The following is a 17,549-nucleotide window of genomic DNA, read 5'->3' as shown; positions in this document are numbered from 1 at the left end:
ATATATATATATATATATATATATATATATATATATATATATATATATATATATTATCAAGAAATGGTGTCATATGGCTCAGATGAGGTCCTGATCTTGGTGATAATGTCTGAATCACGCGAACACAGTTACTTTTCTTAATTACATGTCTATTACTTAAAGTCCATCGTCAATGAAATTTGACAATAACATATGTCGCATACGATATGTATAACGCTGTAATAAAACTGCTTTATGTGTTAACTGCAACACATTGCATTACTCAAATATGGATGTTCTGTACTTGTGTTTTGCATATTGTTCTGATTAAGTTTCATGTATTCTGGAGTCTACACGATTAATGGGTATTTGAAAATAAAAGATTGTTTTTTTTACTTAGTAGTCATTTTAGCACGTGTTTAATGATGTATTATGTAATCCATGCTGTGCGTTTTGTATTTGCGTGACTGTGTGTAAATAAATGTATGGATATGAGCTGGTTATAATAAACAAAAACAATGTCCCATTTAAAATGCATAATGACCCAGGGACACACATGCATAAACACACATGATTAAGTGAATAGTGATTAGTGAATAAGGAATCGCTACCCTTCATAATGAATGAAAACATCTTGGTATCTTTTTTGATATAGTATCATGCAATAAACATATAGAGCAGACTTGCAAAGTGTAGTAATTTGCAACATGGAATATGAATGTTTTGCACGCACCGTTCTTCTAGAAATACTAAGACGTATTTAGTTTGACTGAAAGACGCCTAACAGTAGTCCATAGAATGTATTCCAGAAGTGAAATATACCATTTGCAAGTTAAAGAATTTGTACTGCGAAGCACAGGAAATTGATGTTAATTGATAAACTTAATTGATTACATTAAACAATACATAAAATTATTTCAGTAAAAGCTACTGACACAATCGACTCCAGCACAGTAACAATCCCTGTAGCGCCCGTGCTGCTGCTGCCCTTTATATTCCTGATGGGAGGAGTTTTGTAGGAATTCTCGTTAATCTGATCATACTCACGCGACAACGTTTTAGGGCTGGAAAAAGCATACAAACAAATCGCATGTTTGTTATTTTTGTTTGCGGTTGCTGTTCAGTTGCTTGTTTGGGTAGCTGACGATGACCTTGTTACAGATAACTTGCCAGTGATATTCACTTATAAGTGTTCAGTGAAATATTAGATTGGCTATTTAATAAAAATATTCGTGCAAATCTGATCATTCAGCATGCCCACGTGAAAAAACAGCGAATGTTTTTTCGCCATATTTCTGTTCGAGAAAAACAATAGTTGTGGTTGCTATGGAGAAGCTGCGGCTGTCAAACCGGGGGTAGGCCGAAGCCTCGGATTGGAGTTTCCTCAGTGGAACGAAAAGGCTGCGCTGACCGGGGCAAATTTCGTAAATAAAAGCGAAAGGTAGGTCCAGCTTCACTGTGGAACAGGTAGCTAACTTCCCGCAAAGGACCAAGTACAAATAAGATAATTTATACACCGATTTGTTGCCGGACTTTTAAATGAAGCAGCCTGTATATTTGCTGGAAAAATGCACCAATAATATTGCAAATGGCTAAGCAGATAAGTAGTTGATTTAACAAACATGAAAATGTATCTTTGAGAAATGTATTATACTGCATGTTTTTATCGATTAAGTGTAGGTTGCTGACGTTTGCTCAGTTATCGTAGTAAAAATGTATGAGACTTGGCCAAAATACCGTCGCCAGTACGGGGACATGCTCCCCTCTCAGTGTGTCGCCAGTTTGTATTGGTGCTGAATAATGATGATGATGATGTCATGAGTAAATAAAGTCTGTCTGTCTGTCTGTCTGTCTGTCTGTCTGTCTGTCTATCTATCTATCTATCTATCATCACTATTATTATTATTGTTGTTAGTGTTATTGTTGTTATTATATAACTATCAATGTTAAGTAAAACGAATAAACAAACGCAGCGCAGGCAGTGGCCGTATCAGTTTAACTCAGTATTGCTGATCAATACCACTTTTGTTTATTTTCTTACAATACGGTGACCTGTAACATGGTAACAGTGGGAAAAGCGCAACTACGTGAAGATCATAAGACAATGTGGATGTTTTGGTCAGAGTTAGGTACGTAGTTGGTAATATATGTGATTATATTGTTGAAAAATGTTTGTATTTCTTTATATAATATGAAAATATGATTATAATGCATATAGAAGAACTATATCTTTTTTTAGTTGTTTTTAAAGATGTTTCAAAAGCAGCTTTCTTAACGGGGATATCCCGGGTAATGTAAATGCAGTTATTAGTAAAACTCACTTTGTTTTTTGTTTGTGACAGAAAATGACGCCGTAGCGCGACATTTCCAAAATGTAGTAGAGATTTTTGGTGGTTCGAAATAGGAAGAAACCACCATTCCTTAATGAAGCTCGGACCATTTGCCCAAGGTAAGCTAGTCAGGTGTCTGACAAAGTTCATGCACTGTTGTTAACTTAGAAGCAAGTGTCTGTAACCAAGTAGGCCTAGTTGCAGTTCCCAAAACTGGCATTTCTGTTCTGATTTTGAGTAGGACAATTATTATGAATTGTTGCATTCAGAATATTTAGTCCAGTTATACAATGCTATTTTTTCTTTTTATTAAGGTTCTCTGAGGTCGAAAATGCAGACATTTTTTGTGTGTTTTATATCCTGAATATTGTAATCTCATGCGAACATTACTTCAGATAGATATTGTCATAGAAAGTGACAACCTTTCTATTTTTGTTATTATGGAAGTGTTGTAATCACTTTGGATATTAGATGATTGTGCTCATCTTTCTTATGCCGAATTAGTCACTTAATTTTAAGCTTAAAGGCCACATATTTCGCTGTTAATTGGTATAAGCCACCGAGTGACCACAGTCACTTTTCACCTCAGATAAATAGTGCATGAATGCCCAGTGCATTTTTAATGTTTGATTTTATTATTTTTTAATTTACTTTGTGTAGTGTTATCTTGAGATGAATAGAGTTTACACCTGCAGTGTCCTTGCATTTAATGCAGGTCAGACACAAAACGATTGCTCGGGGAAGTCTGGAAGACTTTCTCCTTGTCACACACATGAATGACTTGTGTTGGGCAATAACGATATTGTGTAGTTACTGGCAATGGGGGAGAGACAGGACGAGTAGCAGCTAATACCCATGGTTACTTTCCCAAAATTCTGCAAGAAAGTGGAAAGAAAATGCTGAAGGCAGACACAGGTACAAACAAATAAAAATCGGATGACAATCGGCTTCAGAAAGAACAGGTTATTTTACTAGATCCTCATTTCAGCCGGATATTTGATTCACCCCTTCTTCAGCAATACAGTTCCATGTGTTTTTCTGCTTGCCAGCAGAATGCAAATATTATGTGACCGGCACATCACTGTCAACCTCTTTCCAGCCAGTAAAATTTTCTTTTTACCAACTGTTAAGCTTGTAACTATTGTCTAAAATGAAAGCACTGGGGTACATGGACAGATCTATACAAAAGGTCTGATGCCACCTGAAACAGAAACTTCACCACCTCCCTAATGATTTGACACAATGTTCCAAGAGCATATAATAGTCATAGTTGGCATGCAGCAGTATTTGATATTTTAGTATCCAGAGAAACAGGTGTATTCTGGGAGTGTGAATAAAATTGAAATTAATCTCCTGGTCCTTCAGGCTAATTGACGGTAACTTAACTCAAGCCATGGATGTGTTAATGTCTTTTCTGTAATATATCTTAGCCTCTGTGCATCTGCTGTACATAGTACCTTATAAGGACTGTTTCCAGTGTTGCTTGCTATAATGTCCTGTAATTAAATATGAATGAATACAATTGTGTATAAAATAAGGAGGAGTTTTCTCCAGAGATAAATAGTGGTGTCACTCCTGTCATGCAGTGCTGCATTGATTGGAAAGTCTTTTGTCAGTTGTGGTAGTTAATGCTAAGATATTGAGGCGTTAGCAAAGAGTATATCACTGATGCAGCTTTGCATTACTTCTGCATTTAAACCTAAACATTTAACAGAGACCTTCCTAGGAAGTAAATATGGTTAAGGTAAAGTAACTTAAACAGCTTACGACGTTTCCCCTCTTATTAAGCTGGATATTTGTACAATGCAGATTGGTTTAGATGGCACGCTCATTTGTGAAACAGCAGGACTTTTCCTGTTTTTTCACACTTTTGCTGGGAACCCCCAGAATAAGGACCTAAAATGAGAAGCTGCAGAGACCTGGAATATGAAATTTAGCAGAGGGTGAATCCAAAGTGATTTATTACAGGAAATCAGAATGAAAACCCACAGCATTTTTATGGGGAAGATGACAGCAGACTCCCTCTAGGCATTTTATTGATGCATTAAATCTTACAAAGGGGTAAAGACACTGACTGAAAAGAATTCAAATAAGAAAAAAATGGCTCATATCATTTATTAAGATTTGCCTTCTTGCTTAAAAATGTCCAGCAAAGTGCAGCTTGATGTATCAGGAAATGTATTTTCATTTATTCCAGCAATGATGGTAGGGTTTTGAAATAAGCTTCCTGGTGCGTAGGCTTAGTCTTTAGATTGCTTTGTATCTATATTTCTATCACCTCTCCTGCTTGGATCTAGAATTGCCACACGGCACAGGATATAGCTATTAATTAAGAGACAGAGTTAGCATGTTCAGGTGTTGTGTGGCGTAGATTGGGTGTGTTCATTAAAACTCAAAAAGTAAATATGAAACATAAAGATGCTGTTTTGGCCGGCGAGAAAAGACTCTGTTGTAGGAGTCAGAAGTTAAAACAGGCCTCTGTTGTTTTTGGATATCCATTCATCTTCTGTAACCATTTATCAAATACAGTGTTTCACTGAGCCTCCCCTGTACTCCTGGAAGCACAGTGTGCACCCTGGCGGGGATGCCAGTCAGTCACAGGGGGCCAGGCACGAAGGGGAAATTGGAGGGACCGAGTCGTCTGAAAAGCATGTCTGCTCCACACACAGCATGGCAGGACGGGAATCAAATGCACAAATGCAGAGTCTTGGAGTTCTGACATCACAGTGGTACCCACAAGCCACTATGTCATAGTGTTGTTTTAATATATCAGTATATGCCCTTTTTTCCAGAAAGTTTAGACACTTGTTGGACAACTAAAAGTTTTCAAGGAGTGAAAAATGCCCCCAAGGCCATCATCGGGGGAGCTATGGGGTATCCATTTAATGCCCCCACGGATTCTGGTGGACTGCCTTCTGCCCAATGGGATGATCGTCGCGTTGGAGTGCCTCCGAGAGGCCACGCTTATCACCATTAAGCATGAACTTTTCAAAGAAGCACGGAAGTACCCTCTGCATCACATGATTCAGGAGGAGACGTCCTATATCTTTGTCAGTGTTACCCAGGAGGCCGAAAGGGAGGAGTTTTATGATGAAACCAGAAGACTTTGTGATCTCCGGCTCTTTCAGCCTTTTTTAAAAGTTATTGAACCTGTTGGTAACAGGGAAGAGAAGATTCTAAACAGGGAAATTGGTAGGTCTCCCGCTTTCTCATGGAAAGTTTAATACATATTATTGATACACGTGACCACTTAATTGCCTTATTAAATGTATTAATCCAGGTAAACTTTATTCAGCACTTTCTTGTTCTTTAAACCACTATACTAATCATTGACATACATGAATACATTTAATAAGTGTTAAATGAAACTTGACGATCACTTAAATTTTTATTTACAGTTACACAGAGCCACCTGCATAACCCCTTAGTCATCAAAATCAGAATTTGAAAATGGCTCAGGAAATCTGTTTTTGGGATCTGTCCTTGTAGTGAATAGTATGAATGGTAAAGCCATTTTACACTGTTATCTCTCAGAACTGAAATATCAAAATACATAAACCTTGTGCCAGATCGCCGTTTCTCAGTGCATACATATTACTGCTGTTAACATTTAAAATGTACCTTGCAGGGTTTGCGATCGGTATGCCTGTATGCGAGTTTGACTTAGTGAAGGATCTTGAAGTCCAAGACTTCAGGAGGAACATTCTGAATGTTTGTAAAGATGCAGTGGACCTCAGAGATGCTAGCGGGCCCCACAGTCGCGCGTTATATGTTTACCCTCCCAACGTTGAATCTTCATCCGAACTTCCAAAGCACATCTACAATAAACTTGATAAAGGTAATTCAACCAGACAAGGCAACTGTAGTTCTAACTGCTAACATAGTAACTGAGGAAACTTCTTTAGCTGTAGTTAGTTATACTGTACCTATAAAAATAGTAAAACTGAGACAATGAGTAAAACCAAAGTAAAACATATTGAGTGAAAAATATTTATGTTATAAAGCCATTGAAGCATTGTAGATTCTGCTTATGTGTATGAACATATTTTACCATATGAATTGCAATAACAGGAATTTAAGGTTGCATGCATTTGTGGCTGACAAATATTTAATATTTTGTCTTTAGGTCAAATAATTGTTGTGATTTGGGTAATAGTCTCCCCCAACAATGACAAGCAGAAATATACACTCAAAATCAACCACGACTGTGTCCCTGAGCAAGTGATAGCAGAAGCTATCCGCAAGAAGACCAGGAGTATGTTGCTGTCTCCAGAACAGCTGAAGATGTGCGTGCAGGAGTACCAGGGCAAGTACATCCTCAAGGTTTGTGGCTGTGATGAGTACCTGCTGGAAAAGTACCCCCTGAGTCAATACAAGGTAAGTCACGTTAAACAGGATGCTTTACTGGTGTCTCTCACGATCAGCTCAGTCGTTGTTAAAGTCTTATTGGTTAGAGATTGTTTTTTTTTTTTGTTTTTTTTTCGTGACACCCCCTAGGTATCACTGTGGTAATTCTATAACCTCGTAATTCCACTGTTGTTTTTCACATGTAACTGTAATGAAATTTAGAATGTATTGAATAGCAGTTTACAATGATGGCAGCCATTTTGTGTTTACACTAAAATACAGTTGGCTTACATATTTCAGTATTTGTTGCATCATATATATATATCCATCCATCCATCCATTTTCCAAACCGCTCATCCTACTGGGTTGCAGGGGGTCCGGAGCCTATCCCGGAAGCAATGGGCACGAGGCAGGGAACTAATATATTTATATGTGTGTGTTTACATGTCTGTCTGTCTCAGTACATAAGGAGCTGTATTATGCTGGGTCGGATGCCAAACCTAATGTTAATGGCGAAAGAGAGCCTCTACTCCCAGTTACCCATGGATACGTTCACCATGCCATCCTATGCCCGCCGCATCTCCACTGCCACACCCTACATGAATGGCGAGGGCTCCTCCAAGTCTCTGTGGAGCATCAGCAGCACCTTGAGGATACGAATACTCTGTGCAACATACGTCAACGTAAACATTCGAGACATAGATAAGGTACATATGTGTTTGTTTTTCCTTTCATGAATTTAGCCTTACCGAAAATACTATTACGGACGAATAAAATTTTCAAGCTATTCAAGCAGGTTCTTCTCTGTTTAATTTCTGTATTCCAGCAAAAAAAAAAACAAAAAAAAACAGATGAAATCAAAACTTAGATAATGTAATGAAGTCCGTTGAGTTTGATGTTGGTGAAGGGTTCACTGAGTGATCTGCTTCCATATTGCAGATTTACGTGAGGACTGGAATATACCACGGGGGAGAGCAGATGTGTGACAATGTGAACACACAGCGTGTGCCGTGTTCTAACCCGAGGTATCATGCTGTGCGGCGCAGTCAATCCCATCTGTACTCAAATAGAAGTTTATGATTCACTTTCTGAACAGTATGAGCTGTCTCTGCAGCCATGAAAGTCAACTAAAATGATAAGGATGAAATAATCTGTGGAACTGGTCGGTTTTCCCAGGTGGAATGAGTGGCTGCAATACGACATGTACATCCCCGATATTCCCCGTGCGGCTCGTCTCTGTCTTTCTATCTGCTCTGTCAAAGGAAGGAAAGGGGCGAAAGAGGTAAATAATCTAGCAGCGGTGATTGTTCCGTGACTCCTAAGGGCAGTAAAGTAGAGTATTTCATGTCTCATTGTTGTGAAGACTCTTGGATTGTGGGCCGAGGGCTTATTTCAGGCAGATTCTATAATTATTTTTCTGTCTTATTTTTCTGTGAATAATTCTGCTGATCTACATGCTGTGGTTTTTGATCCGTCAGCAGAGATCACACCATGAGCGTACAGCAGATGTTTGATATTAGCTTCTCTCTCTCAGGAGCACTGTCCACTTGCTTGGGGGAATGTGAACCTATTTGATTATACACATACTCTTGTCTCGGGGAAAATGGCACTCAACCTGTGGCCAGTACCTCATGGGCTTGAAGATCTCCTTAATCCAATAGGTGTCACAGGCTCCAACCCTAACAAGGTAAATGAGTTACAGGAGTTATTCAATACGGCAATTTGTAAATGTAACGTGAGTCTAATGGAATGTGTCTCTTAGGAAACTCCTTGCCTTGAGCTGGAATTTGATTTCTTCAACTGCCCAGTGAAGTTCCCAGACATGGCAACAGTCGAGGAACATGCAAACTGGACCATATCCAGAGAGCTCGGACTCAATTATTGCCAGTCCGGACTGGTATGTCCGTAGGCTGATACTGTTGTCTAACTCAAACTTTAAGATAATCGAGATACGTTAAATAAATCTGTACCCAGAACAATATGAGGTTATTAAAAAATGTGGTTTCACTCTCCGTGGCGTGATCTTTAGATACGCTTCCTTATTTCCTCTGTAGAGCAATAGATTGGTGCGAGATAATGCTCTAACAGACAATGATACGGAGCAGCTATACCAGGTGTGCAACAGAGACCCTCTGTCAGAGATCACTGAGCAGGAGAAGGATGTCCTGTGGCGACACCGGTAACATGCATACCTGCATTATTTACATCTGAGAGAGAGGCTCTTATTGAAGCTATTAATTGTTAAATGACCTTTATCTCTTTTTTTTTCTTCCCTAGATATTATTGCGTGAATATGCCAGAAATTCTGCCTAAGATCCTGCTTGCAGTAAAGTGGAACTCAAGAGATGAAGTAGCACAGGTCAGCCGAACAAAATGTTAACTGGCTTCTGTTTGCTGGTTTTAGTTAATTTTTCTGCACTAGCCATCCATCCACCTTTAATAACCATTATCCCATACTGGGTCATGGTGCAGTTAGCTGTGAAATATAAATTTTGTAAATGTATTTGTGCGATGATTTCTGGAAGTTTTTATGATGTAATGCATTCCTTCTTGGGGTTGGTTGATCTATGATATATGCTATATATAGCACAGTTTTACCAAACACAATTTTCATGAACCTGGTTGTCTTGCAGTAAGTTTCTTTTCTATCCTAGTTATTGTAATATGATTACCACAGATTTAGCTTGGATACTTTAATTAAAGCTTAAACTATAGAGCTTGATAAATATCTGTGTTTTAGATGTATTGCCTTCTGAAAAACTGGCCAACAATAAAACCAGAACAAGCCATGGAATTGCTGGATTGCAACTACCCAGACCCAATGATCCGGGATTTTGCTGTTAGGTGCCTTGAGAAGTATCTGACAGATGACAGACTCTCACAGTACCTCATTCAGCTTGTACAGGTAATGCACATTTCATTCGTGGTTTTAAGCTAGAAAGCAGTCTGTGGGGTTTGGGGTCAAATTCACAGCAAAGTTTTGCTGTTGCCAGCTTGAAATGTTGTGCACTATAAGAGATCGTAAGGGTATAAAAATGAAACCTTTGATTTGCTTTTATTTTGATTTTTTTGTTTTGTTTTGTTTTGTTTTGTTAAGGTCCTAAAATATGAGCAGTACCTCGATAATCCACTGGTGCGATTTCTGCTTAAAAAAGCCTTGACTAATCAGAGGATCGGACACTTCTTTTTTTGGCACTTGAAGTGAGTTTCTTTGTTTGATTTGAAGTGGATTTATATAATATACCAATTTTAAGGGTTTTATACACCATATACTTTGACTTAGCTTTCCAATAAGCTGATCCTGGCCAACAGCAGATCATAAGCGACCCAGGTTGCGTAACAAAAAATGTGGAGTATAATAAGAATTTCACTGTGGATATATTATCAAGTTATATAGGGAGCGTGAAAAAGTATGAATGTAAAGGAAAACCAGATTGATGTGCCACACTGGTGGTAAACGCAGGATTAAGCACAAGTGCAGTAGTAGCTATATTGCACATGATGTAGGAAAGTACCTATGCACCTGCTTTCAGTTTGTTACTCCGGGGAATTTGAACTGACAATACCCCAGCTCCTATCTTTTGTTGGCCCACGTCGCTTAGGTCTGAGATGCATAACAAAACGGTGAGCCAACGCTTTGGGCTGCTGCTGGAGTCTTACTGCAGAGCATGTGGGATGTACCTGAAACACCTGAGCAGACAGGTGGAGGCCATGGAGAAGCTGATCAACCTCACAGACATCCTCAAGCAGGAGAAAAAAGATGAGACACAAAAGGTAATACCGCCCCTTTCAAAGATCTACGGTAGTGTTTCCCAGTCCGGTCCTCGGGGACCCACAGACATTCTATGTTTTTTCTCCCTCCCTAACAGTCCACATTTTTGCTACGTTGAAAACGTGGACTATCTGTGGGTCCCCGAGGATCGGATGGGGAAACAATGATCTACAGCAGTGGTTCTCAAACTCGGTCCTCGGCACCCACTGCCCTGCTTGTTTTCCAGCTATCCCTGCCCTACACACTGCTGATTACCTGGATCAGGTGTGTTCAGTCAATCAGAAGCTGAAAGACAGCAGGGACTTGTGTGTGGGGCAGGGATAACAGAAAAAAAAGCAGGGCAGTGGGGCCCAAGGACCAAGTTTCAGAACCACTGATCTAGGGGAAGCAATATATTGGTATAGGTCTGAACATACTGCTTTTCCATCAAACTTTCCGTGGGCCTTGTTTCTGCAGGTACAAATGAAGTTTTTAGTGGAACAAATGAGAAGGCCAGACTACATGGATGCGCTGCAGAGCTTTACCTCCCCACTAAACCCTGCACACCAGCTAGGAAACCTACGGTACATTGTGGCACATTTTTATAACAGCTGTTTAGCATCTGTTTTTGCAGGTCATGCTATAATTGGGTGACCAGATAATCCATGTCAGGGAGGACACTTTGAGCTACTTCAGGTTTTGCAAACTACTATAAAATTTCCGGGGCGGCATGGTGGTGCAGTGGTTAACACTGTTGCCTCACACCTCTGGGATCCGGGTTCGAGTCTCCGCCTGGGTCACATGTGTGTGGAGTTTACATGTTCTCCCCATGTCATTGTGGGGTTTCCTCCGGGTACTCCGGTTTCCCCCCACAGTCCAAAAACATGCTGAGGCTAATTGGAGTTACTAAATTGCCCATAGGTGTGCATGTGTGAGTGACTGGTGTGTGAGTGTGCCCTGCGATGGGCTGGGCCCCCCCATCCTGGGTTGTTCCCTGCCTCATGCCCATTGCTTCTGGGATAGGTTCTGGACCCCCCGCGACCCAGTAGGATAAGCGGTTTGGAAAATGGATGGATGGATGGATGTAAAATTTCCTGTGCTTGGCTAAGTAGGTCATTTCTTCTTGTGCTAGGACTCACTGCTTAAGTGCAATTCAGGTCCGTTTAACTGAATTGGTAGTTTACAAATCCTATCCTAGCTCAAAGTGTGCCCCCTGACAGGGATTATCTGGTTTCCCTAGCAGTAAGATTTGAGAGACATACAATAATTAAAACACATAATTCATTGATAAAAATTAAATCAATGTGGTGATTTAGTGGTGCTGTTTTTTTTTGCTTAAGATATGAGCCAAAACCCACACAGATCAAGTACAATATATCTTGAAATTTTAAGAGGAAAAAAGATCATCAAATAATGGTCATGTTACCAATTAGAGCACATTGTGAATAAGGTATAAGTTGGTATAAAATGTGCGCACTACTATTGCAATACTGCAGTGTGTTATATTCCTGTATTCATTACTTTACGGTTTGACTCTTCCAGACTTGAAGAATGCAGGATTATGTCATCTGCCAAGAGGCCCCTGTGGCTAAACTGGGGAAACCCTGATATCATGTCGGAGCTTCTCTTTCAGAACAATGAGATCATTTTCAAGAATGGGGACGGTAAATATAATTTTGTACAGCTAATAAGTATTACAGATTGTAATAGCTGTGACAGTTATCGAATATTACATTTACGTGTTTGTGCATTGTGTATAATACATAAATATATTTTTTTCCAAGATTTACGGCAAGACATGCTAACTCTTCAGATTATCAGAATAATGGAGAACATTTGGCAGAATCAAGGTCTTGACCTCAGGTGATATTTTTGGGGGCTTTAAAAACATATTGGGGAAAAAAATGAGATGCCTATTTCTCAACAGTTTAAAAGGTGAAGAAAGGTAAAAACCAAGTGTATAGTCTAATTTTGTTCTAATTTTTGTGTGTAAGAATGCTGCCCTACGGTTGCTTGTCAATCGGTGACTGCGTGGGACTCATTGAAGTGGTGAGGAATTCCCACACCATTATGCAGATCCAGTGCAAGGGTGGCCTGAAGGGGGCACTGCAGTTCAACAGCCACACTCTTCACCAGTGGCTGAAGGACAAGAATAAAGGGGAAATGTGAGTAAAACCATATCATGTCAGCATTTGATAATCAGTGTTTCATTGAGGTGGAAAAATGTCTCACTATACATCTGTGTTTTTAACCTTTTTATGTGGTAGGTATGATCTGGCTATTGATTTGTTTACAAGGTCCTGCGCTGGTTATTGTGTAGCCACCTTTATCCTTGGGATTGGCGACAGACACAACAGTAATATCATGGTAAAGGATGATGGACAGGTAAGATATCTCTTAGATCCTGTGGCGCTCTGAGGAGGAGTCAAGGTGCGGAAATCAAGAACAAAAATGTCATTCTCTCTGTTGTCTTTTCGAATAGCTTTTTCATATCGATTTTGGACATTTCCTGGATCATAAGAAGAAGAAGTTTGGCTATAAACGAGAACGAGTGCCATTTGTCTTAACCCAAGACTTTTTAATAGTGATCAGCAAAGGAACACAGGAGTGCACTAAGACCCGAGAATTTGAGAGGTATGTGATGTCTTTCTACCCCACATTGTCAATTTGCCTTTTGTCATGAATGCTTCGTGAGTTTGGACATGAACGTTTTCAATCTCTCCTGAATTAGCTGTTGTTCTGGCTGACAAATGGCATTGAATGGCAAAATGGCAAAATATGAGCATTTCCAACCTTAGTAGTCTGTTCTAGTCACATTTTCCTACAGAGCTGCACCCATCCAAAGATTCAGATTTATCAGATTTGAATAATTGCAACAATGCTACATTTCCTGGGTCTACTCAGTCGGGTTGTATGTTAAACAAACTGTGTTCACTGCAGGTTTCAAGAGATGTGCTACAAAGCCTACCTTGCTATCCGACAGCATGCAAACCTCTTCATCAACCTCTTCTCCATGATGCTGGGCTCAGGCATGCCTGAGCTACAGTCTTTTGATGACATTGCTTACATCCGGAAGACCTTGGCTCTGGACAAAACAGAGCAGGAGGCTCTAGACTACTTCATGAAGCAGATGAACGATGCTCATCATGGTGGATGGACAACAAAGATGGACTGGATCTTCCACACGATTCGACAGCATGCTTTGAACTGAGGTACACATGGGCATTGGAGCAACTGGATATCAGATTCCAGACAGCCGCAAACTTGTGCATTCAGACCTGGGAAACATCAGGTGATGACCCAACTTTATTGATGAAAGAATATAAACAGTCTTTTTAAAAAAACCTACAGCATCCAAAAAGCCTGTTGTCTTGGGGGGGGGGGGTTGTTAAAGAGGGTTTCTCCTCCCCCCTGTTACTTGCTGCTCCAACCTGGGGAACACCCAGGTGTATACTGTCATGCCCTTTTTTTAAATAAAATAAAAAGTAAATGAATTAATAAACAAAAAAGTAACTTACCTCTAATTTTCAGAAGGTCTGGGGGATATGGATGTCTTCCTGTAAGTTTTATGCCTTTAAATATGCACAGAAAATAGAAACTGCTAAGCAAAACAGGGTAGAATTTTGTTTGGTTCTTGTATTGCTGGAACAGATATCAAAATCCCTAAACATGAGGTTGATGTGCTCTGTACAAGGTGACACCCTGTGTGAGCTACTGGCATTGCATGCATCGATCCTGAGAGCATTAAAGACTTAACACATGGTTTTCTTTTGAGCCTAGATTATCAAGTCTTAGTGAAAATGATGAATGCTGGAAGTGCTATTAAAACATGTTTGCTCTTTAGAAAAGCTTTAACTGATTTGCAGTGAGAGTTTGTCGCAGTCCATGTGATGTCTTCCTGCTTCACACTAGTGCAATGATTTTTCAGAGACATCACAGTTAAGCTTTGTGTCCATTAAGTTATGTCAGGTGTCTGTTGTGATAAATGAATGTAATGAAGCAGTTTTCTGAATTTATATTTTATTATTATTTTTTTGCTAATGTGCATGTAAAGTACAGAGACATAAATTTGCAAAAAAGCTGGATTTTTGGGTTACATTTTGTCAGGGAATTCTGAATTTTTCTTACAGGTTATGTTTAAACTATTGGTACTGATTTTCTTCCAATATTATCAGTTTTACAGTACTGCCTCACTTTAAATCCTTCATTTTTTATCATTTTGTTTAGTAGCTCTTCAGATACATTGAAGATTATTCATGTACAAAGAGCAGTCTCGTGTCTTGGCAGGAAGGGAAGCCCGTGTATTGACTGAAATAATAAATCCTCTTGTATAAAGATTCTTGATGACAATAAGCAGACTTTTTTGATCTTCATTTCCCCTTCGCACCCATTACCAAACATTATCTGCTCTACATTAACTACTGGAACATACAATGAGAAGAGGAACAATGTAACTGTGTTACGATATTACATGTTCATTGAGGTTATACATTTCTGAATAGACGTGGTACATACACTCGGTCCACCAACACCATTAGTTACAGTCATTAGTGAGGCATGTTTGCAGTTATGCACTTTGTATTTTTTTTAAATATTCTTTCCTAAAGACTACAGTTCTCCGCATGCATGTTTAATACAATGTCATTCATTTTGCTACATACTATCTTAAATGGGTCAATCTTTTTAAGTTTATAATGGTGAGTGGTATTATGATGCCTTATTATTGCATGGTTTGCATGTGATGTATATCGTTTTGTTTTCTGTACAGGTTACAGACAATGGAGGGCTGGGCCCATCTAAAAAAGCTCTAAATGCTATTTTTGCCCGATTTTATATATATATATATATATATATATATATATATATATATATATATACACACACACACACATATTAACTTCCATGATGCAGCTTCACTTGAACTTGCATTTATGACCCACCTTTTTGCGTACTGTAATAGAGGACACGTCATTGTGTAGCCTAGCATTGAACATTGGTGAATATAGGCAATTTCATATCGATTGTGAATGTTTCAAACCTCTCGATGCAGTTAGAGACACTAAAAACGTACTTTTTTTTGGAACTTAGGCCAAACTTTAAAGTAAAGGGAGATAGGGGATCAACATTTCGGAACACCTAGGAAATAATATATGACTGAAGAATATATACACTTTTACATTATTGTTTTGACAAATAAAGGCCCAGTAGATGTTTTCATAGCTGTTTTAAAACATTATTGTTACTATTTCAACTATTAATGCTACTATGCTGCTCCTACTATTGAATATGTCATGGGCCAAGTGCAGGTTGCACAGAACCTTCATGCATGCAAGTCAGTTGCTGTTTCTACTTTTTTATCCTGCTAAAGCTCTATAGGATGTCTGGCCTAAGACTGCACTCCGTAGTAAACAATCTATTCAGTTTTAACTGCTACCCAATAAAAGCCTGTCTTTTCAGTTACAAACTCTCTGTTCCATTGTGTAATTAAAGCTGCTTTGTATTGAGTCTTTGATATTATGAGTGTTGTGTAATTATGTACAAATAAAATTATTTCAGATAACATATTTCATTGAGGGGGCGGCATGGTGGTGCAGTGGTTAGCACTGTTGCCTCACACCTCTGGGACCAGGGTTCGAATCTCCGCCTGGGTCACATGTGTGTGGAGTTTGCATGTTCTCCCCATGTCGTCGTGGGGTTTCCTCCGGGTACTCTGGTTTCCCCCCACAGTCTAAAAACATGCTGAGTCTAATTGGACTTGCTAAATTGCCCGTAGGAATGCATGTGAGAGTGCATGGTGTGTGAGTGTGCCCTGCGATGGGCTGGCCCCCCATCCTGGGTTGTTCCCAGCCTCGTGCCCATTGCTTCCGGGATAGGCTCCGGACCTCCCGCGACCCAGTAGGATAAGCAGTTTGGAAAATGGATGGATGGATGGATATTTCATTGACTTTGAACGTATATAATTTCATCCTCGTTCTGTTTTTTTTATTTTATTTTATTTGATTTTTAAGAAAGACAATGAGTATTTTGATGGGGATAATGTCAGTTTAAAGCCCAGGGGTGATGTCACTGTATAATTGTGAAAAGTACTTAAACTGAATTGCTGCTGTAAAATACCAGGTTTTGTAAATTTGTAAACTGATGTGTCTGCTAAGCAATAAAAAGTCACTACACATTTGTTAAGATTACCTTTCGAAAGTAACAATATAATGCCCAGATCTTTTTATTAGTTCTTGAACGACTTTTTGGATACGACTTTCGCAACTAAAACCCTGAAGCACTTTTGCTTTGGCCAGTACAACTATGATCTTGATAGTGAAGACTGATCTTCTCTAAGTAAAGTTTTCTTACTTAATCCTTCGCTGTGTCATACTTTATACACATCTCAAAAATTGTGCCATAATACTTTGCCAGTGTCTTCAAGATATGTTCATTTTATTCTCTATGGTGACAAACTGTCCAGTCCAATTTCTATAAACACTGTCATTTTATGCTACCAGCATAGGCTAATAATGATATATTAGGAGAATGTTACCTGCCAGACTGCATTTTGTGAATTATAAAGTTTGGTGGAGGAGGGATAATGGTGTGAAACAAGAAACAGTACAGTTTGGTGTCTCAACAACTCACACATGCTGAAAGCAACTATGCTGTTGAATGGGATGAATTTGCAATGAGTGAATATAACAGCCCCCCCCCCCCTCCTCCCATTGCTGAAAATCCGTCCCAATATTCAAGAACTTGCCCCACACCAAATGTCTAGTATAAATCCGACTGTAAACTCACTGAACGAAACCATTCCCATGATTCGTTGCGCCCCAAGTTCGTTCTTGGAAGACAAGTTAGACTGGTCTTAAGAAACTCACAAGTATGATCTTTGCGCTCTTGCTACTGAGAAAAAAAAATAACTTAGGTTCAAGAATGCAACGATGGTGGGACAAGTACAGTGAATTGCGCATATTGAGAAACACCATAGTCATCTAACAGGAATCACAAGACTGATGTGAAGCCTGACTGGAAGAAAAGAAATCCAATTTTAAAGCCTTCGTGCCTTGCTAGAAAAAAAATGTGTCCAGCTTAGCATTTGTCCTTGTTTCTCGACCATAATGAAACAAATTGTTTCACTTATTTAGATGGATTCTCTG

At 39.2% G+C, this 17,549-nt stretch overlaps 1 protein-coding gene across 9 annotated transcripts; it reads left to right on the top strand.

Moving 5' to 3' along the window:
- Window positions 1–1,015: 1,015 nt before the first annotated feature.
- LOC125708411 (phosphatidylinositol 4,5-bisphosphate 3-kinase catalytic subunit alpha isoform-like) lies at window positions 1,016–14,744 on the top strand. 9 transcript variants are annotated; one of them, XM_048975907.1, is made up of 23 exons: window positions 1,016–1,420; window positions 2,049–2,108; window positions 2,322–2,428; window positions 5,106–5,501; window positions 5,938–6,147; window positions 6,436–6,686; window positions 7,118–7,363; window positions 7,596–7,681; window positions 7,833–7,938; window positions 8,191–8,343; window positions 8,419–8,553; window positions 8,711–8,835; window positions 8,934–9,015; window positions 9,397–9,561; window positions 9,754–9,857; window positions 10,259–10,430; window positions 10,885–10,991; window positions 11,950–12,071; window positions 12,192–12,270; window positions 12,402–12,572; window positions 12,675–12,792; window positions 12,890–13,041; window positions 13,348–14,744. In XM_048975907.1, exons 4-23 carry the CDS (start codon window positions 5,150–5,152, stop codon window positions 13,616–13,618), a joined length of 3,207 nt encoding a protein of 1,068 aa, XP_048831864.1. In that variant the 5' UTR covers window positions 1,016–1,420; window positions 2,049–2,108; window positions 2,322–2,428; window positions 5,106–5,149; the 3' UTR covers window positions 13,619–14,744. The 9 variants fall into 9 exon arrangements, with proteins under 9 accessions (XP_048831864.1, XP_048831861.1, XP_048831863.1 ...); XM_048975904.1 differs by having other exon boundaries at window positions 5,102–5,501; XM_048975906.1 differs by having other exon boundaries at window positions 4,839–5,501.
- Window positions 14,745–17,549: the final 2,805 nt, after the last annotated feature.

The sequence above is a fragment of the Brienomyrus brachyistius genome, chromosome 15 (genome assembly GCF_023856365.1).
Source record: "Brienomyrus brachyistius isolate T26 chromosome 15, BBRACH_0.4, whole genome shotgun sequence".
NCBI classification, from domain to species: Eukaryota; Metazoa; Chordata; class Actinopteri; order Osteoglossiformes; family Mormyridae; genus Brienomyrus; species Brienomyrus brachyistius.
The sequence above is the reverse complement of the archived record's forward strand: the minus strand, read 5'-3'. Positions and strand labels throughout refer to the sequence as shown.